The sequence below is a fragment of the Equus quagga genome, chromosome 3 (genome assembly GCF_021613505.1).
Source record: "Equus quagga isolate Etosha38 chromosome 3, UCLA_HA_Equagga_1.0, whole genome shotgun sequence".
In the NCBI taxonomy this organism is placed as follows: domain Eukaryota; kingdom Metazoa; phylum Chordata; class Mammalia; order Perissodactyla; family Equidae; genus Equus; species Equus quagga.
Window position 1 is genome coordinate 3,467,151 of NC_060269.1, and position 22,784 is coordinate 3,489,934.

The following is a 22,784-nucleotide window of genomic DNA, read 5'->3' on the forward strand; positions in this document are numbered from 1 at the left end:
CCTCCCTAATCCCATCACCCACATGATTTCCTCCAGAGCTGTCCTCACTTTTAACATTAACCTGCTTATTTAAACCCTCAGTTCCCGCCATCTCCTCCACTCTGGGCAGAGGTGCCCCTAGATGTGCAAGTTTTTATTTTATTTTATTTTATTATTTTTTTCCTGAGGAAGATTGTCCCTCAGCTAACATCTGTGCCAATCTTCCTCTATTTTGTATGTGGGACGCCACCACAGCATGGCTTGGTGAGTGGTGTGTAGGTTCACAGCTGGGAACTTAACCATGATGCCACCAGGCCAGCCCACAAGTTTTTAATTTTGATGAAGTCAAATTTGTCTATTTTTTTAGTATAAAACTGTGATAGGCGAGGGCTTATAAATGACAGAATTTTGAGCTAAAACGAAGTGTAGAGATGATGTAATTTATTCTCCTAACTGATGAGGAGGTGGAGGGCTCAGAAGTGAAGTGACCAGCCCAATGGCTCGTGGACCCAGAACCAGAACCTGTGTGTTCTGATGCCTTGTCTGATTCGACCATATGGACAAAAAAAATTGGGAGCAAATGCCAAATTTTAAGGATCAACCTGAAACATCAAAGGAAGGATTCCTACTTCCTGTTGTTTCTGCCACCTAAGCTAAATGGTATTGTTTTTAAACGTTCATCTATTTTAAACTATTCACTTATTCACTAAGAAATATGTTCAATGGCTAGTATATACCAAGCTCTGTTAAAAACTTTAAGATGAAGAAGAATTTGGCCTAAATGAAAAGCTATTCTTATAGTTCTTTCCCTGTACATTAAAAAAAGAAAAGAAAAGCCTAAGGAGGATTCTTTAAAAATAAGAAGTGCTACCACCATCAGGTTTTAAGCACTCTATAAACTGTGTTGAAAAGCTTTTTGCTGCTCAATTGTGGAAGAATAAAGATCTTCCTATTAAAAAGTCTTAATGGCAAGAGTTACATTGCAAGTTAAAGATATTTTCTCTGGGGCCTGAGATCAGTTGAATACCACTTAGCTGTATGAGTGGTGTGTTCTTTCTGCTCTGTTAGTGAGAAATGTAATTGTATGGAAAACAATGAGGCCTTGCTCCTTCCAGTAAGTTAGGCAGAAACTCCCAGGGACCAGAGCTCAAGCTGGTGCTGAGAGCTGCTGCCTCAGGTGAGTGGAGCTGGGATGAAAGGCGAAGACAGTGGGATAATGAGGACTGGACTAGGAGCGTGGCGCACTTGAGTCCCAAGTCCTGCCCCTGCCAGCAACTGGCCAGATGACCTCTCTGGGCCTCAGTTTTCTCATCTGTCAAAGGTTTGGAGAGGGGATCTCTGAGGTCTCTGCATGGCTTTCCTACACCATCATTACAGCCTCCCACGTCGAGCATCTTGGCTGTGTCCGTGAACTAATAACCTAATAGCCCCTCATTCCCTCTGCAGCTCCCATATGGAGGGAGTTGGGTTTCTGGGCATCTCTTTCCTCCCTGCTTTTCTGCTCCTCATCTATAGTGATGTATCCGGGAGTAAATACAGTTCGGGGAAGGAGAACTGAACTGGAAAACGGCACCTGGAGTGAAGCCCTGGCTCTGCAACTCCTCGCTCTGTGTAACTTTTGGTAAGCACTTCACTTCTTTGGGCCTCGAGGTCCCTTGCTATCACGGAATAGAATTCAGCTGGATCAGTGGTTCTCAACATGTGACTAATAAGCACATAAAAAGATGTTCAACATCATTAGTAATTAGGGAAATCCAAAATAGAACCATGGAGATACCATTTCACACTAGAGTGACTATGACAAATAAGACAGAAAATAGCAGGTGATGGTGAAGATGTGGAGGATTGGGAACACTTACATGTCGACAATGGTTATATAAAATGGTGTAGTCACTCTGGAATCAGTTTGGGGGTTTCTCAAAAAGTTAAACGTTAAACTACCATACCTCCCAGCAATTCCACCCTCAGGCGTCTACCCAAGAGAAATGAACACACACATCCACACAAAGACTTGCCTGTGAATGTTCATAGCAACATTATTTACAATAGTCTGCAACTGGAAACAACTTAAATGTCTATCAACCAGTGACTGAATAGACAACGTGGTAGATCCATACAATGGGATACTATTTGATACCAAAGAGGAGCAAACTACTGAAACGTGGTATGCCACAAATAAATCACAGTTAAAAACATTACGTTGAGAGACTACACATGATATGACCCTGTTTACATGAAGTGTTCGCAAAAGGTAAATATATAGAGACAGAAAGTGGATCAGTGATTGCCCAGGGCTGGGAGTGGGAATAAATGGGCATAGGACTCTTACTGGGGGGATGAAAATGTCTTAAAACTGATTTATAGTGATGCTTGTGTCATTTGGTAAAAATTATTGAATTGCACACTTGAAATGGTGAATTTTATTATATGTAAAATAAATCTCATTCCCAAAAACTAGCCGATAACCTGAAACATGGTAGGAACATAACAAATTGACTTGAAGCTATTTCATTGAAGAGGAGTCTGAAAACAAGAATGCAAGCCATGTTTGTTTCATAATAAATAATCTCTAGGATAACATATCTTTAACATTTAGGCCGAATATTATGTTTGAGATGAAGGATAATTGAAATGATTTTATCTAGGAACCAAGAAGAAATTCTTAAAAACATATTTCAAAATGCAAGAAATAAAGGTAGTGTCTGATATGGAACACACTTCAATACCATAAGCAGTTTTCCCCTTCTTTTCTTTTACTTTTCATTATGGGCATTTTTAAACACATACAGATGTTAAGGACAATTTTGTTTCATCTCTACCTAACCCACTTCCCACCATCCCCACTCTGCACTAATTTATTGTGAAACAAATCACAGACATATCACATGAATACATTCATAAGGTAAAATATATTTTGCAAGGATGGCTCATCTCCAGTTATAGTTGTATTTCAAAGAAACATTGACAAAGGGTACAAATATATTGACAAAATAGTCTAAGAAAATCTTTCAGAATGTCAAATCAAACAGACCAGAAGAATATGGTGAAGCTATTTGTAATTCTCAAATATGTTTATGATTAAATTACTAATGTAACAGCTGGTAAGAATGCTATTAAATGACATGTATCTTATAGTTCCTTTTTATTCAGATTTGCTACTCAGATTTTTCTTCATTTATGTTGTGCTTCATTTAAAAGAAAATTTTCCAAAAGGAATATCCCAATTCGGCATTTCTAATTCTAAAAGATGACACTAAATGGGGAAATTCCACCAGTGAAACTTCTGTTCCTCTCCCATCACATCTGTTGGGCAGCATTTGTCCTCACTGTATGTTTTCAATCGGAATTTGTTTACCAACGCCTTCCCACCTGATACTTAGGGGCTCGTGGTGAGTTGTCAATTATTATAGTTTTTGAAAGATCTCTTCCAAGGATATTTAAGCCCTTTATATAGTTTCCTGGTACACAAACACAATGTTCATGGAAAAGCCAGGGCCTAAACATAAAAATAAAAACCAACTAACTAAAACCTCAATAAAGCTGCTGTTTTAAAAAAGAGAGAAGGAGACTTGGCAACTAACTGCCATACCTGCCCCTAAACTGGATTCAGTACTGGAAAGAAAAAAAATAAATAAGGGACATTTTTGGGTCAATTAATTAAATTAGAATACAAGTGATCTATTACACAGAAATGCTATATCAATATTAAATTTACTACAGTTGATAACTGTACTGTGGTTACGTAAGAGAATCACCCAGCTCTTAGGAAATACACACTGAAATATTATAATAAAGGACCACGATGTGTGTAACTTACCCTCAAATGATTCAGAAATTATATAGCTCTCTCTATATTATATAATTCTTATCTATTATAGATAGCTAATGTAGATAGGGATAATAGATAAGATAAAACAAGTGATAAAGCAAACGCAGTAAAATATGAACAATAGGTAAATATGGGTAAGGCATATATGTGTTTCTTTGCGCTATTCTTATTCTTGCAACTTTTCTACAAGTTTGTAATTATTTATAAATTAAAAAATTGAAAAAAATTAAAAGTAATTGTGGTCATGACTCTCACAAAAAGGTCCACCCTGATCTGGCCTCTGCCTCCTTTCTCAATTCCATCTTCATTCCCCTAGAAGAACCCTGTGTGGTTATTCTACATTAATAGTATTTCCAGACCACTCTCCATCCTCGGTTCCTTCTCAGTCCACATACACATTTTTCTCTCTGTCTGGCATGTCCTTATAACTCTTTCTCTGCTTGAAACCTTCTAATCATCCTCCTGACTCGGCTGTAACAGCTCCCTCATGAGGAAGTAGTTTTGGACATGGGTTGAGAGCAACCACTTTACCCTCAGGAAGACCTGGGTTTCAGACCAGGCTCCCTACTTCCCCCATCAGATCTCTCAGGTGAGTGACCCTCCTCAGTTGTCCACACGCAAAGTGAAGATAAAAATAGTGACATACCCCGTAAGACTGATGGGAGTGGATGAGATAATACACGTGAAATGCTTAGCACAGAGTCTGGCAAATTGAGCATTCATTAAATGTTAGTTTTACCCTTGTGACTGCGCCCACCCCACCGCCCCCCCCCGCCCCGCCACTGCCCAACCCCAGACCCCACAGCCCCTGCATTCCCCTCTGGAAAGCGCTTACAACACTGCTGTCATGATGTATTTCCATGTTTATTCCTTCTAAATTACGAGCCTTTGAAGGCAAAGATCATGTTCTAGTCACCTCTGATTTTTCCAGCCCCTAGGATCATGTTTCTTGCTCACATAAAACAATGAAGAACTTACCTGTAATCCAAAATCAAGGATTTTACTTTTAAAAATGAAACAAAGAGTCACTATCAGTCTCATTCTTCTAAATATTGGGCTCTGAAGATGTCTGCGAATTATAGTCAAATACTATATCATCAAAGTATAGTCAAAAAATTATAGACTTTAATGCATTTATAAATAAACTGGCAACAGGGATCTTTATGAAAGATAATTCAGAAGTTAGGAAAAGCAACTTTGGTTCTTCGTGGCTAGAATGTAAGCTATCCGTCCAACCATTTCTTCCGAGAGACAAGGACTCTGGAGCGCAGGGAGGGGCAGTGTCTGCAGACGTCATACTGCACACAGGGGACAGAGCCAGGCCTCCTAATGCAGCCCAGTGCTCCTTTCATTACATCATAGCTTCACATAACACAGACGGCCTCAGATTTGAGAATCGCTAAGAAACACGGCCATGGTTATACTTTCTTTCCTGAGGAAAACAAATCACAGATCTGAAAGTGTACCATACTCAGGCACTGTTACATTTGAAAAAATTTACGGCAACGACACTCTGGGGGGGATCAGAATTGCCCACTCCAAAATGTGTCTCTTTGGCTTGATTACTGTTTTTTTTTTTTTAAGGACGATTAGCCCTGAGCTAACATCCGCTGCCAATCCTCCTCTTTTGGCTGAGGAAGATTGTCCCTGAGCTACTGGCTGTGCCCATCTTCATCTATTTTATATGTGGGATGCCTACCACAGCATGGCTTGATAAATGGTGCATTGATTCCATGCCCGGGGATCTGAGCCGGCAAACCCCAGGCCGCTGAAGTGGAGTGCATGATCTTAAGTGCTTCACCACCAGCCAGCCCCCGGCTTCATTATTTTTAAGGACAAAAGACTCTGAAAGAAACTTTAACCTTCCCCCTAACTGCCTGTAAGAATTCAAGACAAAAGGCCTGTCCCCAGGACAGGCCATCACCACAGATAACTCCAGAGTGTGACAGACTGGGAGGATCCTTGCTAAGCCCATTTTTAGCAAAGTTCTCTCTCTGGTCACATTGTCTATAGGCAGTCAAACAAACACCCGTTTATTAAACATTTGCTTTCCCATCTCCAGTAAATTGCCTTCCTCCCCTCGGAAGTCCCAAACTACTACCCCCAACATCCTCCTTTGTCTTTAGCTGAAGATGGTACTTAAGGTGGTTGCTTTGGCCATTTTGGCAAGTTACTCAGTTTTCCTGGGTTTCTCCCATGTTATTAAACTTTGTTTCATTTTCTCCTGTTATTCTGCCTCATGTCAATTTAATTCTTAGACCAGCCAGAAGGACCTAGAGGGTGGAGGAAGACAATTCCTCCTCTACAACTCTTATTAGACTGTTTGGCCTTACATTAGACACAACTTGCAAACGAGAACAAAAAGTTAAAATCCACCTGAGGAATTACCAGGGAGTCCTCCTCATCTACCATCCTAGCTTCACCTCTAACCACACCCAATTCCTCCCCTTTTTCCGTAGCAATAGTTTCTTTTCTTTCTACCTTTGCATGTGCTGCTGCTGCTCCTAGAATTCTCTTTTCCTCAAAAATTGACTCATGCTTCAACTTCTAGGTTTCTCTCTGTGATCTTCCTTTTCCATTTCTAGTCCCATGGGCGTTTGCATTCCCTACGTTCTGGCACCCCACGAACTTTCATTATTTGGATGTAACACTGTCTCCTCAGCCAGGAGGATCCTCTTTGTATTGTCCCAAGCCTAACGAGTGCTCAGCAACAGCGCTTCTCCCATGTTCTTACGGAATTAGCTATAAAAATGAGAGAAACACAAAGGAATGGTGGACACAGGATTCACTACCACGGTTACTTCTAATGGGGGAGGCTGACTCCTGTTTGCAGGGTGAGTTTGTGGATCTTTATCACATATTTAAAAACTAAGCAATAATTCTGTATCACTAAGGTACAATAACGAAGGATTATTCACAGAAGATTGGCCTGGTTGGTATCAAGTCTTGCACTCCTTGGACAGACATCCCTTTCCCATGATTCTATTATCAGTTCCACCACAAAGATCGCTCCTCGACCTTGAGCGATCACACGTCCACCTCACGGAGCTGCACGGGTGACCCAAGGTCACTCCCTCTCCCTGCCCTAGGCCTTATCCATGCATCGAGACTCCTGGTCTCCGCACATTTGTTTTTGGGCGTGGGCAGTTTGTTTCCTTCCGTTTCAGTGGAATCAATACGCGCCGGATTAAGAGCACCCCTGGAGTTGGGTATTCGGTGACGTGAACGCAGGGCGCTTATTTGGGGTCTGATGCCCGCAGCCAAGAGCCCGTATGTACTCGGCGCCGAGAAGTGCACCAGTCTCACGGCGAGAAGGTAGCAGGCAAGACCCCGTCTCCATCGGGTACCAGCGGGGGCTTCTACGAGGAGGGGCTACCCCGCGCGAACACTCTCCCGCGACCAGCCAGCCGGCCAGGCGGCGGAAGAGGGTGCCCGGCGGACCACGTGAGCCCGGCGTCCGGCCCGGACGTTAGAGCGCGAGCCCCGCCGCCGCCAAGGACGTCACGGCGACGCCCAGGGCGCGGGGGCGGGGTTTGTCTGGGCCAATGGGCGGAGCGCGCCGCGAGTCCCCGCCCGCCGCCGATGACGTCACGGCCACGCCCGGGGCGCGGGGGCGGGGTTCGTCTGGGCCAGTGGGAGGAGCGCGCCGTGAGTCCCCGCCCGCCGCCGAGCACGTCACGGCCACGCACTGGGCGCGGGGCGACGGGCGCCTGGGCCTCCGCCCCCGAGGTCTGAACTGCTGTTGCTGCGCCCGGCGACCCTCTCCGCCCGGCTCGTCGCAGCCCCCGCCTCCGCACCATGGCTTTCGTCACCAGGCAGTTCGTGCGCGCCATGTCCTCCTCGTCCGCCGCGTCGGCCGCAGCCAAGAAGATCATGGTCAAGCACGTGACGGTCATCGGCGGCGGGCTGATGGGCGCGGGCATCGCGCAGGTGAGCGCCCCCGCAGCGCCCGCTCCGTGCCGCGCGCCTGGGATGGGAGCGCGAGGGCCATCGGCTGGCCCGCCCTGGAGGTCCGGAGTGCGGGCCCGAGTCTCCGCCCCCAGGGCCCGGGTCCCGGGCCGAGCCTGTTTCCTGGTCCCTGGGTTCCACCCGCTCCCGGGCCCGACGGCGGTCGGGCATGCACTTTGGCCCAAGCGGTGCGGAGAAGAGTGTGCATGTGCACGGGTGGAGTGGCCGCTCGCCGTCAGCCCCGCTGGCTTCCAGGACCTTTCGATCAGTTGTTGCAATTCTGCAGTCGTTGTCAGAGCGGCTTTCTACCCTCCCTGACGCGTCTCCTTTCTTCCCGCCGGGGGTTTCCTTTGCTTGCTGGGTTACAAAGTTATCACCTCTGTAGCACAGCGTGAAGTTTCCTAATCAGGGCTTGGCAGGTCCTGGGATCCTGGCAGCTGCAGTGCTTGGGCGACCTTTGACTTCGTGCCCTCTCTGCGGGAGCTGCGCGGCTTGGGCGCTGGGGAGGGTGGCGGGGGAGATAAAGGGGTGAGGGCCGGGAGGAGTCTCCGCTCTGCGGGACTCTGCCCAGGTCCAGCTGAGCTGTGGTTCAGGGTCGTTGCGCACTTGGTTACCCGAATGCTGGGATACTTGCCTGTCACTGACTTCCTTTTAGTGGTTACATTCCAGCTCCTGTTGGAGAACCTATAGATTTTCCTATCTTAGCTGATTGTATTTTTAGCAATTCAGCCCTTTTGCAACTTGTATGGTTGGGGGCGGCACTTACCTAACTTTTTTTAGCGGAGGGCTCAGGTGCAGTGGCTCCAGTCGTGGAAGAGTTTAGTTTTTTCAGTGTCTGTCTCCTACCAACTTCACACTTCCATGCTTGCTTTTTAGAAAATCTTTTATTACGCTTCTTGGTTTTCCCCTCCCTGCAACTTTTTTGCAACACATTAATTTGATCGCATTTTCTCCTAACGTGTATTTCATAACCATTTTATCGGTCTGCATCTTACAGTCTCCATTTCTTTCTTCTGAGATCATGATTTTGGACATACATTCCTCTTTTTATGGTGTGGTTGCCCTGGCTGCTAGGTTGTGGTGTCCCCATAATCTGTGTGACACATGAAGAGGAGTGGGTCTCTTTAAAGTTCCATATATTATAGTATGTGATCCTAGGAGGAAGTTTGGGTTGAGTGCACTTGTACCCCTGCTCCAACAGAATTTCCCAAGGCTGTGAGAGTGAGATTTGTTGTGTGCAGGTATCAAATAATGTATTTGTTTAAAAACAATTAGACAACATCTTACTGACAAGGTATTAGGGCTTTTAGCCTCAAGTGACAACATAGGAAATGGACGCAGAAACGATTGTGGACCGTGTCTTGAAGGCGTCCATGGAAGAGGGTTAGAAACTAAGTAGAAACTAGGTAGAACGCATCACCTCAACTTTTGTACAAAGTCAGATAGCTCAGAACCTGGAATGCTGCGTCCATTACTGGATACCATAAAAAAAGGGTGTTAGGTTGCATGAAAAAGCACAGAGGTAGCACCTAAAATGATGGGTATGGTATTGGAGCTTTCATCTGAGGCGACGGGAGGAGAAATAATTGACATTGATAGGAACACAGACTTGTAGATCAAATCCTTAAGTAGTCGGACAAGGGAGTCCCTTTTCAAACTTAGGGGGGGAAAAAGAGAGTTATTTACCCCATAGGTTGGAAACATAATGGAGCTGTCGTTCTAAAAGTTGTTGAAGACCAGAAGTCTAAAAGTGGCCGGTCGTAAGGAACAGTAGTTCCATCGTACATAACAGGATTTAAAAGAGCCTCAGCCACTTTAGGTGACAGCTCTAATCCTGTGGAGGGGACTCATGCTTTCCTGTGCAACGTCTGTGCTGCTGTCAGCCAGCTGGTTGATTTCAGGGGTGTTTCCAGTGGGTCAGCTCATCTGTTCTGCTCTCTCCCCTTCAGCCTGTCGTCCTAGGAGTATTGCCTCATTCTTTGTGCTCCTTGACCTACAGCGTTTGCACAGGGTGAATCTGTTTTGCTTATTGAGTGCCACCAACTAGTTAGTTAATGTGTTTTCGTGTAGATTGGCTCCAGTGCAGTGTGGGGCAATGGGACGACCTGTATGCTGGCTCTCCCTCACGCTGGCTGTGTTGACGTGGGAAAGCCTCGGTTTACTCATCTGTAGAGTAGGACTGATAACTAGTGCTAGCCTCGCAGGAGATGGAGAGGATGAACGAACTAGTGCGTGTCAGGTGCTCAGCATGGTGTCTGGCTCCTGATAAGAGTTCACACAATGTTAGCTGCCTCTGTGATTGTTATCTTCTGGCAGTTCTCTTTGTCCTTCTGCTCTCTTATCTACTCCATCTCTGATCGTTGCTGCTGAGGTAGGTGTCATAGTTAGATGGAAAATAATGGTCATGATTCTGTTGCATCTTGCTTAATCTTGGAGGTACGTGCCAGTTGATACTGCAGCTTGGGACCTCTGAAAAGAGGGAAGGCGCTTTTTATCTTCCCTGCAGTGTAAATCCTCAGAAAAGCCTTAAAAGCATAAGCACAGGCTGGCATCTAAGTTATGCATTTATCTTCACTCTCCTGAACTGTCTCTAACTATAGTCATGCGTCGTTAACAACCTGGGACATGCTCTGAGAAATGTGTTGTTAGGCGGTTTCCTTCTTGTGCAAACATCATGGAGTACACTTACACACACCTAGATGGTATGGCCTGCTACACACCTAGGTTATATGGTACCAATCTTATGGGACCACCGTCATATATGCGGTCCGTCCTTGACCGGATCATCATTATGTGGCACGTGACTGTAGGTTTTTTTTTAAGACTGGCCCTGAGCTAACATCTGTTTCCAGTCTTCCTGGTTTTTTTTCTTCTCCCCAAAGCCCCCCAGTACATAGTTGTATATTCTAGCTGTAGGACCTTCTGGTTCTGCTATGTGGGACGCCACCTCAGCATGGCCTGATGAGCAGTGTTAGGTCCACACCCAGGATCCAAACCAGCAAAACCCTGGGCCACTGAAGCGGAGTGCTTGAACTTAACCACTCGGCCATGGGGCCCCTGCAGTTTTAATTTTAATTAAGGTATAGTTCTGTTTACAATTTTAATTTTTTAAAAATTTATCATTTTGCCATATGTTCCAGTTCATGCTGAGTAGGATGAAAAAAATTTGAATAGGTTTTGTGGGAGCCTGACACTTCTCTCAAGCAATTAAGCAATTTAAGATGAGTGAGGTCCGTGCTCGGTTACGTTTGATCAGAGCACGGGCCATTTGTACATTTGTGTTCTCCGGGAGGGTCTACTTGGCCTGTCATTTCTTTTGTTTGTTTTACATTAAAAAAAAAAAATCCCTCAGCCTGCAGGTTAATATTTAAGTCAGGTTAACGCATTTTGTGTGTTTGCCCATTATGTGGGCATCATTATGTGCCTCTGCCTTGGTTCTGATTGCCACTTTATCTTTAGCCTGGTACTTAGGTGGCAAGAAAGTGTACAGAATTAAAAGACCCGCGAGGGAGCACAGGCTGCTTTTTGCTTCATGAGAAGAAACCTGCTGACGGTGCGCTTCTCCAGTTTATAGAACGCGTCCTCTCTGAGCTCTGCTCGGCCCTTGTCTTTTCCACCCAAGGGGCCCAGGGAGCTTGGAGCTTTCCCCAGGTGTCTGGTGAGGAGCCTGTGGGCTCCCTGGGAATGGCACTTCAGGGCCCCGATTTCTCTGCGCTCTCTGTGCAGCCTTCCTTAGTGCGCCACCTACACCTTCGAGGGTGTGAGAGAGTTTGCGTCCTGAAGGGGTTTGGGGCCCGGTCCTTCTCACCCAAAGCTTGTGTGTGTCTCCCTCTTAAAAAGCCAAAAGTACACCTTTCTTCTGGAAAGAACTCCTTGGAAGTTGGGGGCGGGGGGGCATCTTAAGCTGCAGGTGGACGTTTCCCCGGCGTTGGTGTTGCTCTGCCGTGCTTGAGGAGGACTCCCGTGGACCCGAAGCTGCTTTTCTCCCCAGCCGCTGAATTTGCCCACCCATCTCTTCTCTGGCCCCCGACTCTGGAGTTTCTGGTGCCGAAGAGAAGTGTGGTCTGCATCGCTTTGTGTTGTTCTTGGTTTGCCTCTTTTCTGTTGCTGCAGTGAGCGCGTCTCTGTTGAAGTTTGCTTGGAGACTGCGGTGGCCTGGGACAAGTTTCAGGGTCGCAGGAGATGGCGCAGTCACTGGCTGTGAGCTCTCCTTTTCCTGTCCTTCTGGGAGGGAGCGTTTCTGTTCCCAGGTGTTCTTTCCTCGTCGAGGGTGTGTGATCGTGCTTGTCAGGAAGTTCACCGCTCATCCCCGGGGTGGCCACTTCTTCCCTGGGCCCTCCTCTGCTCTCGTGATGTCCTGGGATGGGGAAACCAGCCTCTGTCAGCGTAGTAGTCGTTGCCCCTGGGACAGGGCTGCAGATGCTGCATGAGGAGGACGGCTGCCAGGCGAAGAAGAAAGAAGCCCGGGATATAGTTTGGGTGTTGTAGAGCGCAAGCGGCACCCAGGTCAGGTTGTGGGTTTTCTCCGCCAGGTCCCCTAGGTCCAGCCTCGCACTGCCTGACCCTTGCTTGAGTTTCTGATTTCCTTCCTCCTCCTTCTCTCTTCTCCCTGTGTCCACCTTGGGCACCCCCTCCCTGCCTGGGTCTCCTGGGGCCAGGAAGGTCATGCCCCTGCTCTCTACGCCACGTCTCCCCTGGGTTACCTAGTGAGGCAGTGTGCTGGTTTCTGCTGAGCGTGGTACAGCACTTGAAAGTGGGCAGGAGGGAGGTGTCGGCCCTTCCTCTCCTGGATGTGGGAACCTTGGGCCCGTCACCGAACCCCTCTCTGCCTCTTCCTTTCCTGGGAGAGATGGGAGCCGCCTCGCAGTGTCGTGAGGGTCCGAGGAGCTAAGTGCTCAGAGTCGCCCAGCGTGTTCAGTGGTGACCATTCAGGAAATGTAGATCCATCAGATCTGGTCCAGGCATGACTTCTCTCATTTAAGATTCTCCTGGGGCCGGCCCAGTGGCGCAGCGGTTAAGTGCTCACATTCCGCTTCGGTGGCCCGGGGTTTGCCGGTTTGGATCCCGGGTGCAGACATGGCACTGCTTGATAAGCCATGCTGTGGTAGGTGTCCCACATATAAAGTAGAGGAAGATGGGCATGGATGTTAGCTCGGGGCCAGTCTTCCTCAGCAAAAAGAGGAGGATTGGCAGCAGATGTTAGCTCAGGGCTGATCTTCCTCACATACACACACAGATTCTCCTAACTGGCTTTGAAGATGTTTGAAAGGGAGACATGGGGAGTTCAAACAGCGCTAAAGGTTTAAGACTGTTGTGTGGGTTGTTGAGAAGGAGGATCTTAGTGTTCCGTTTGTGCGATTTTGGGTGTTACGTGTTCAGGTTCAATAGAGCCTCGCACCTAACACTCTACAAATGTGACACTTTATTGTATTCAGAGTAGTTTGATGTTTCTATCATTTCATGCGACTGTTATAATAATCACCCCTGCAGAGATGGCATTTGGGGTCAGGGGTCAGAGGCGGAGCAGGGGGCTGGGTCTGGGGTCTCTCAACTCCTGTGCTGCTGGCCAGAGACCCCGAGGCTGAGAAGATCACATTTCTGCCTGCACCTCTGGCCTCTGCTGTCTTGTGGGGAGAAGTGTGGCCTCCATGAGCAAGGGCATCCTTTGTGGGTGTCTGGGATCAACAGGTGTCAGCTTCACCTGTGCTCAGCTCTGGACTCAAAATGAGTCACCTGCTGGTTGTCTCCCTCTGGATGCTCTGCTGCATCTTTCTGTCCATAACAGACTCAAGCTCACTTGCCAAGACCTAGTGAATGCATCTTGTTCCCTCCCTGTGCCCCTCCAGCTTTCCTGGAGAGCATCCTCCCTCTGTCCTTGCCGTTGTTGTTCCCCCAGCCATGTGCATCTGCAGGTGGGGTCGGGGTCAGAGTCTCCTGCATACTGCAGAGGCTCTGGGCTCTCCTCTCTGAGGAGGGCTCTTTCCCTGCTCTCTGCTTTGTGATTCCTGGACCAGGCACTGGTACGGTACCTGCACTGTTGTGAGAGCCTTCTTTTTGCTGAGGAAGATCACCTTGAGCTGACATCCATGCCAGTCCTCCTCTATTTTTTATGTGGGTCGCCACCACTGCATGGCTGCTGGCAAATGGTGTATGTCTGTGCCCAAGAACCGAACCCAGGCCACCAAAGTGGAGTGCGCCGAACTTAGCTCTAGGGCATGGGGCCAGCCCCGAGAGAGCCTTTTGATTGGTCCTTTTCAGCAAAAACTAATAGGAAAAATCTACTCATCCTGACACACATTGCCATGTGCGTCTTCCCGGAGGGCAAGTTGGGTTGGTAGCTCTCTCCTCTGCTCAGAAGTGTCCGTCGTGGCAACCTCTTTCAGAGGGCCTTCCATATAATTGAGTTGGTGGATAACTGGACATCAACATGGCCAGTTATCCCTTCTCCTTTCCAGAATTTGTGGGAGAGGGGAAGGGAGTGTCCTGGGAGAGAAGATATTTTCTCTGTTATCAAATCCAGATGCTTATTGAATTTTTTAAAAAATTGTGAATTTAACAGACTTCTTGTCTAAAAATGGAGACACATATCCTTGGCTTTTCAGAAATACTTTCTGAGATATAAATATCCAAGTCCAAAAAAGGAGGCCAGCCAATGAACTTAACTCTTTTAAGAACAAACCAGCTAGTTATGGTGGTGGCGGTGTTTGAAAGCCTCAGGAGAGTGCCCTTTTCTGATGTGGAAGTTTCTGAAGACCACTGTTGCTGCTGACCGGGTTCAGGGGGTTGCGCAACAGAGATCAGCATGAGCCAGCACTGCCAGATCTGAGAGATACACCTGATTTATGACTTTTTCCTCCCTGGATCCAGTCATGAGAACCCAAAGCCAGGCGTTGGTGTGAAGGCACAGCTGCCTCTGGGGCGCAGTCAGCATGGAGAGTGCTGACTTGCTGCATGCATTCTGAGGATTGGGAGGAAGTCAGAATTTGGGTGTGTCAGCGAGTTTGCACAGCTTTGCAATTTTTCTTTTTTTTTCCCCCTGAGGAAGATTTGCTCTGAGCCAGCTGTATGCCAGTCATCCTCTATTTTGTATGTGGGTCACTGCCACAGCATGGCTAATGAGTGGTGTGGGTCCCTGCCCAGGAACCAAACCCACGAACCTGGGCTGCTGACGCAGAGCACCCCAAACTTAACCACTAGGCCACAGGGCCGGCCCCTGCAGTTTTTCTGAGAGAACATGCTGATGAAACTCAGCCCTCCTCTAGTTAGGGGCAGATGGGACACCTCCCTGGACCAGCTGACGGAGTTCTCAGTAGTTCACCATTCAAGTTAGGCTTCAGGGAAGCTGCTTCAGATCTGGTGGTACGTTTGCAGAAACCTGAATCCAGCGTGCCTCTGCTCGGCATGTCAACTTGGCCCTGCGGCCCAAGTACTCGGGGCCTTTGACAAGCGTGCTGTTCACTCGGCCTATTTTTACAGGTCTGAAGCACCCTAGTCTAAAAATATTTCTCTCTGCCTAAGCCTGCCTTCCACCAAGGCTGGCGAGTCCTGGAGCTGAGGACATAGCCTTCAAATAAAACTTTTTCCACTGCGGACTGCTTGTCCTCAACGTCTCACAGCGTGCCGGTCACTATCATGTGAAACAGGAGATCTCAGCGGTCGATCTAAGTTGCAGTCACTCAGGTTGGTGCTAGGAGGAGTCCTGCTTATTTAGTGGAGACATGACAGACTCTGGGAGGAGGAGGAAAGTCCTCTTCTTTCTGTGGTCCACCCTCCGCCACCCACTGGGCGCAGTCGTGGCTTCATTAGAGAACAATGCCTGTGCTTGGTTTCCTCGCATCCAGGACACACGAGCTTCTTTTCTCAGGAAGAGCCCTGAATAATGTAGTTACTTTCACATTGTGAGAGGAACCCCTCAGCTACATGGATGACAAGAGCCCTGGACCTTCAGGAGACCTGATCTCGTCTTGGCTTGTCTACCAGATGTGTTTGTTCCATCAGCATTTCCTGGCAACCCGCCACAGCCAGGCCACAGGGTCTCGGTACTCAGCAAAGATGAATGACATTTATTCCGGGGCCTGCAGTGGGGGCGACGGCACCTAAACAGCCTGTGATAACACAGTGTGGTGGGGTGGTGCAGTGATCAGGGTACGCATGGGTGTTACAGGAGCATGAAGGGAGGGGAGACCCAGCCTGGGGCCCCGAGGATCTTGGGGTATAAGATTGGGAAGTGATCTTATGTAGTATCTGGAGGTGATACTCAGGCTTAGTAACACGGTGAAGCGGGCGGAGGCGTGGACAGTGAGAGGCCAGAGGGGAGAGGCAGCAGCAGGTGCCGGGAGCCGAAGGCTTGGGGTGGTGCTGGGGGTCAGGCGGGGGAGTGATGTGTGGGGAGGAGGCCGTCTCTGTCCTGAGGGCCTTGCATGTCATGTAGGAACTTGAGTTATCTTGTTTGACATCCCACATGTGGAGCCTTCTGTTGTTGAGTTGGGTTTTTTTAATGTTTTGTCAGTGAAATTCTGAAGTCTCTCAGCTAAAGGACTCTGCCCTCGTTGTCTTTGTCTCTGTTCCCTTTGGCTTCGGCACCGTCTCAGGCCAGATGTACTTGAAGTTTCTTCCCCAGCTCCTTGAGGAGCAGAAAGCCCGAGTGAGGCCTGCTGGAGGTGGAGGAGGGAAGGCAGATTGGGACCTGGGCCAGTAGGAATCAGAGGAGTCCTGTCCCTCAAAGGATGACACAGGTCAGAGGTTAAGAGAAATCAAGTGAAAATCACCTGCGTTCTTCCCTGGCACTGTCAGGCCCAGGGACCAGAACAAGAGCGGGAGGCCCAAGCCCGCACCTCTGCCTCCCAGCCTGGTAACGGAGTCAGCTGTGGCCCCGGCGTGCCCGTCTGTGAGCGGCTCAGTGTCATCACCAGCTGCATCTGGAACTGAGATTTATTTTCTTAGTTTCCATGTCAGGGCTCCCCACTCAGTCCTGCCCCCCTAGGTTTGGGATTTACCCACAGGACCCAGCCCATCGTCATACTCACAAGTCATACTGTGATTACTACAGCCAAAGGCTGGAGTGGAATCAGTGAAGGGGGAAGCGCAGGGCGGAGCGTGAGAGAGCCGATGGGCTTCCGGAGCACTCTCCCCGTGGTTGCACAGGATATGCCCCATTCCCCCAGCGCCAGGGTGACAGCCCTGGGAAGTGTCGTCTGCCAGGGGTGCTCCTTGGAGACCCAGAGCCAGGGTTTTCACTGGGGCTGGCACATGGGCACCTCTGCCTGGCAAGTGCCAAACTCCTGGCTCCCAGAAGGAAAGCAGGCGTCAGCATAAATCACCTTGCCAAGCAGTTCAGGCCCAGCGAGCCACTCTTATCACTGGACCCTCTCCACTCTGTTCCCCATGCCACCAAGGCCTTCCTGAGGGTACATCTCAGGCCTGCTGTGCTGTCCTGGGCACCATTTCTAGATTTGCTCTTGCTTGTTTACTCTGATTTACTGAATTGGAGGTTCAGATTCGTGTGCGTGGACTGGAGGTGTGGGCACGTGGGCCTTGTTCTCTGTTGCTTACGGAGAACTCAGGTCGAGATTGCTGGGTGTTTTGCTTCTGGGGCGTTGTCTTGCTTTGACCGCGCTGCCTGCCTGCATCCGGGGCACCGGCAGCCGGGGCTTCTGCCCACAGGGCAGGTTCACCACCGGCCTGTGTCGGTGACCCCCCGACCCCGCCGTGGTTATCGAGCCTTCCAGTCCTGGCAGCACTTCCTGTTCTTGGAGCCCGGGTGGGCTGTGGGCGTTGGCGGTGCTGATGCTGCCTCCAGGCCCCACAGGCCCCGGCTCGCAGCCCTTGTGCAACTCTTGGGGAGAAGCTGTAGGCGCCGGTGTGATTCACGTCTACTTAAAGCCTGGCTCCCCATTTTTAAAGCGTCCTTTGGAAATCTTGCCGTGGGGTTTGAACCTCTTTGCCTCTGAATTCTGCTCTTCTGTTGCTTTTCCTCCTTGGTTTTCAGCTTTGAGTTTTAGTTGCCTGGTTTGAGAAATCTCACACCGTGATGGTGGTTTACAGTGACTTTGTACTGTCATCTGCGAGCAGGTCCATTCGCATGCACCGCTGGTCCACACAGGGTCAGAGCAGGGATTCTGAGGGTCTCTTGGACCCTGAGGGGCAGTGGTGCTGGTGTCCTGCACCACGTGTATTTGTGTTAGGTCCTGTCTATCCTCTTACTGATGCTTCAACTCAGTACGACACCCGCCTGGAATGTGACCGATGAGCTGTGTTTACCCACACTACTTATTCCGTAGTCCTTCGAAAGCTGTTGGCAAACTGTGATGAAATAGGGATTGACTTGTCACTGATTGTGGCCCAAGTAAGCCAGCTCCAGGTGCATTTGGGGCGACTTCCCCAAACCTCCTCACTGTGCGGCCAGGGTGGGTGTGGGGGGAGGGAATCGCCCTCCTGAACTGGCTGAGCACCAGGGACCTGCTTTCCTGAGAGTCTTGTCACTACATAGCCTTTGGGGACAGGAGTCTTTGCCACCATTATTGGAGTCGTTCCTGTTGCTGGTTTAAGGACTACAGAAGAAGCGAGCTGAGGGCTAGAGCTGCACAGGTGCTCCCGGTCTAAGGAGACAGGTGGTGGGTGGGGAGTGGGTGCTGTGAACGAGCTGTCGAGCACGTGGAATGTGGCTGGTGCGACTGAGGGATTGGCTTTTAATTCCATTTAGTTTCCGTGGCCACGTGTGCTAGTGGCTCCCATGCTGGGCAGCACAGTCAGGGAGGTGGTTCCAGTGTGGCCTCGAGAGCCCAATTCACATCCCACTGCCGCCTGCCCGTCGTGTGACCAGGGCACCCTTCTTAACCTTATAAGGCTGTTTTGAGGCTTTGCTGTCATCCAGGTAAAGGGTTTAGAGCCGTGTCTGGCAAGAAGTGTGTGTTTACTTAATGCTGGCTTATTATTGTGTTGACTCAGTATTTTAAATAGAATAGTGGTAGAGTTCACGTGGAATATGAAACTACATTTTTTTTTAACTTTCATGTTTTCTGTATTTTTTTGCTCTAGGTTGCTGCAGCAACTGGCCACACAGTGGTGTTGGTGGATCAGACGGAGGACATCCTGGCAAAATCGAGAAAGGGAATTGAGGAAAGCCTTAGGAGAGTGGCCAAGAAGAAGTTTGCAGAAAACCCCAAGGTGACTTCTTGTCATTGATGTCCTCAAGACGAGTCCTCTGACCACGTCATGTCTGTGAGCCGTTCTGGCCTTTGCTCTGCCTTTTCAAGTTGTTTGTGTGAAACTTACTTCCCCGTTAACTTTAGACCAATATAATAACACGGTCACTGCACATTCCGTGGGGACTGATACAGGAGAGGTAAATAACCGATAACACGGTCACTGCACATTCCCTGGGGGCCGATTACAAAACAGGTGAAGTAAATAACCTTGTTGTTGGCTAGGTTTTGAGGTTGAGGAGAAAGATTCTGCAGGTAGTGAACTCATTATCTCCGCTGAGAATTTGGGATTGAAGATCAGTTATTTTGCTAAAATGATAGAAGAGGGAGAAACAGGAAGATAATGTTTGTAGTTGCAAGTTGAAAAGAGAATGCTGTCGTAAATGTGGCATTTAGATAGAGAATCGTGACGACTTTTTATAAAGAGAGGAAAATGGAGAGTGAGTTGTGTTCCCCATCCCACGGCAGAAGAGCTCCCGCACTCGAGGGGCCCTCGGAGGGTGGGCTCCGATGTGCCGACCTGTCCCCACTTCCTTAGAGACACCGCACAGGTCACCACGTGAAGTGTGGCCTGCCCTGGCCGCCTCGGTACAGGAGCTGGGGCCTCATCCCCCTGCAGCTCCATGGGCTCCTTGTCACAGGCAGAGACTAGGTGCAGTTGGGTTTGTCGTGTGTTCCCCTCGGGTGTCCACAGCAATGTGTCTACTTGTCTTTTTGCATTTTTTATTGTGGTAAAATTTACCATTTTAACCATTTTTAAGGGTACAATTTAGTTAGTGACTTTAATTACATTCACACTATTGTGCAACCATCTCCACTCTTTCCAACATGTTTCCATCTTTCTAAACAGACTCTGTACCCACTAAGCAATAACTCCGCCTCCCCTCCTCCCCCGCCCCGGAGACGTCCAGTCTGCCTTCTGTCTCTGAATTTGCCTGTTCCAGGGACCGCTTAGCAGTGGAATCTTGCAGTATTTGTCCTTTTTGACTGATTTATCTCATTTGCTTTGGGGTCTTCAGGGTTCCTCCGGGCTGTCACACATGTCGGAACTTCATTCCTTTTTCTTACTGAACGGCGTTCCACTGTGTGGATGCACCACGTTTTGTTTATCCATTCGTCTGTCAGTGGACGCTGGCGTTCTTCCACTTTCGGGCTATTGTGAATGGTGCTGCAGTGGACTTGGGTGCACTGTGTGCTCAAGCCCCTGTCTCGGTTCTTGCAGGTGTATACCTAGGAGTGGAACTGCTGGGTCGTGTGGCAATCCTACGTTTAGCTTTTGGAGAAACTGCCAGACTTTTCCATGGTGGCTGCACCATTTTACACACCTGCAGGCGATGTACAGAGGTTCTGAGTTCTCCACATCCTGGCCAACAGGATGTTGTTATTTTCCTTTTTTTTCATAAGAGTCATCATAGGAGGTGTGAAGTGGTATCCCATTGTGGTTTTGGTTTGCATTTTCTTAATGTCTAGTCACCTTTTAAAAATCAGAGGCTGAGGTGGAGATAATTTTACCCTCTCCCCTGAAGAACTCCAAGAAATAATTATCAGAGAGAGATTAAGATCTCCGTCACCTGTGCCTCATTTTCTTAATGACAGGGGGACCTGGTACAGGGCGTGTCGTGATGAGGGTCCAGGCACGGGCTTTAAGAGCCCTGGGCTGAGGGCTGGGGTGCAGGACAGAGAGAGTCTGAACCCAGATAACCGGCACTGTTCACTTGTTTACTCTGCACACTTCTGCCCATTGTCCCCTTTGGCAGGGGCTCTGGGTCCCGCCCTGAGGGTAGACAGACGGTGCCTGTGCTCAGGATGCTCAGCTCCTGCCTGGCCGCTCCTCAGAGGTCCAGTCTCCTGAGGATTCTCGCCTCAGCCGGGGACGTGCTTGGAGGAGGGACGTGTGGGCCTCAGCTTGCCTGCTTGACGTATTGTGTTGTCCCAGCTCTGCGCTCACCAGTGCAGGAGCCACTAGCCACAAGTGGCTGTTGAGTACTTGACATGTGGCTGGTCTAAATCGAGGTATGCTATAAGTGTAAAGTAGACGCCAGATTTTGAAGACTTAATAGAAAAAGAATATAAAACATCTCGATATTTTTTATATTGATTACAAGTTGAAATGATAGTATCTTAGATATATTGGGTTAAATAAAATTAATTTTACCAGTTTCTCTGCGCTTTTTAAAATGTAGCCAATAGCAAATTTAAGATCACCTCTCGTCTCACACTCTATTTCTGTTGAACGTGGTGATTCTGGATTCCTTTGCTGATTATGACCGTTTTGATGCCCTGTGGGCAAATTATATCTTGAAATAAAATGGCCGTTGATAAAGACACTGGTTTTGCCCTAACTGAGGTCTGTTTGTGGAGACCTGGAGTCACGAACGAGGAAGGATGGGACTGCATGCCCTTTGAGCACAGAGGCTGTGTTTGGCGTGTTTTGAAACGCCAGTTGCTGGCCCGTGATGGCGCTTCTCATCTGATGAGTGAGCGCTAGGGTCAGCTCTCTTGCCCTTACTCAGCTATCTCTGCCTCCCGTGAGAGGGGAATGGTCAGCACCACCTCTCAGACTAATGCATGCTGCCGAGCGGAGCTTCTGCCTTTTCTGGAAGAACAGATTGTGGCCTCCAGGAAGCCTGTCCCCGGGACAATGCATGGCAGTGTGTTCCCGCGGAAACTGGCCCAGCAGACCGATGCAGGGACCCCCAAGAGACAGTTCAGTGACGGGAGCAGAGCTGACTGAGAGCTCGAAAGAGGACGAGCTATACATGGCAGTGACAGTTGACCAACAGTTGGGGTTGTTCACAAGCTGGTTCTTGCCCTGCTGTCTGGAAGTACGTTGAGATGCCATCATTCCTAAGCAAAAACAGGGGGAGTTTTATTTCTGAGAATTTCAGGGCGCATTCAGATTGTGTCTGGAGGTGTGCCGGCCTGTCGTCCCCCTCCTCTTTCCTGTGCCTTAGCAGCAGATCACATACTGTTTTCCGGTGCGCCCAGTGACTGTCCTCTTCTCCTTCCTCCCACTGTGTTAGGCTGGTGATGAATTTGTGGATAAGACCCTGAGCAGCATATCGACCAGCACCGACGCAGCGTCTGTGGTCCACAGCACGGACCTGGTGGTGGAGGCCATCGTAGAGAATCTGAAGGTGAAGACCGAGCTCTTCACGAGGCTGGACAAGTTTGCCGCTGAGTACGTGAGCCCTGGGCGTTCTTGTTGGGTCTGAGCGCTCCCTCCCTGGGCTCGGGTGTTTATCCCAGGAATGAGTCTTCTGAGACTAAGCTGCTTCTCTTTCTACTACCCAGCAGCTGTTCCAGAATACTAGACACTGCTTCCCTTGTTCTCTATCTTCCCACTCCCAGTTTGCTCCCTGAGGGTTGGGCTGCCCTGATCTGGTCCTTCTCCCCAGACGAGGTGGCATTTCCCACAGTAGAATGAAGGGGCCATCTGGGAAGGCCTCTGTCTCCTGCAGCCTCTGGGTCATGGGCCCTCCCAGGCCAGAGGATGGAGGACACTGGGCATATCCTTAATGTCGCTGAAGAACCTTAGAGCACTTTCGCATGTCCCTGTTCTTGGGTGGCACAAACAACAGTGTGACTGAAGGGAATGGACGCCTCTGACTACACGGAGTTCCGCAGGACTCTCCTGCTTCGGGCTTTGTCTGGGTTGGACCAGAACACTCCTGGGAGCATTAAAGGAGCGTGGAGTTCTTGCCAGGCTTCCTGGCGGAGGATGGGAGAGGAGAGCTGGCCCCATGTGGGTCAGGCATGCGGGAGGGCGGGGCTCGGGACTGTGTGGTGTCTGCAAGCTGGCACACACCGCAGCCCTGGTTCTC

At 49.1% G+C, this 22,784-nt stretch overlaps 1 protein-coding gene across 1 annotated transcript in view; it reads left to right on the forward strand.

Annotated features, from left to right (window-relative positions):
* Window positions 1–7,487: 7,487 nt before the first annotated feature.
* HADH (hydroxyacyl-CoA dehydrogenase) overlaps window positions 7,488–22,784 on the forward strand; it is a 32,010-nt gene continuing 16,713 nt past the window's right edge. Inside the window, exons 1-3 of the mRNA XM_046656683.1 lie at window positions 7,488–7,738; window positions 18,794–18,922; window positions 21,984–22,141. Of these exons, the coding sequence (XP_046512639.1) occupies window positions 7,607–7,738; window positions 18,794–18,922; window positions 21,984–22,141 (419 nt within the window). The 5' untranslated portion in view covers window positions 7,488–7,606. The remainder of the gene's footprint in view (window positions 7,739–18,793; window positions 18,923–21,983; window positions 22,142–22,784) is intronic.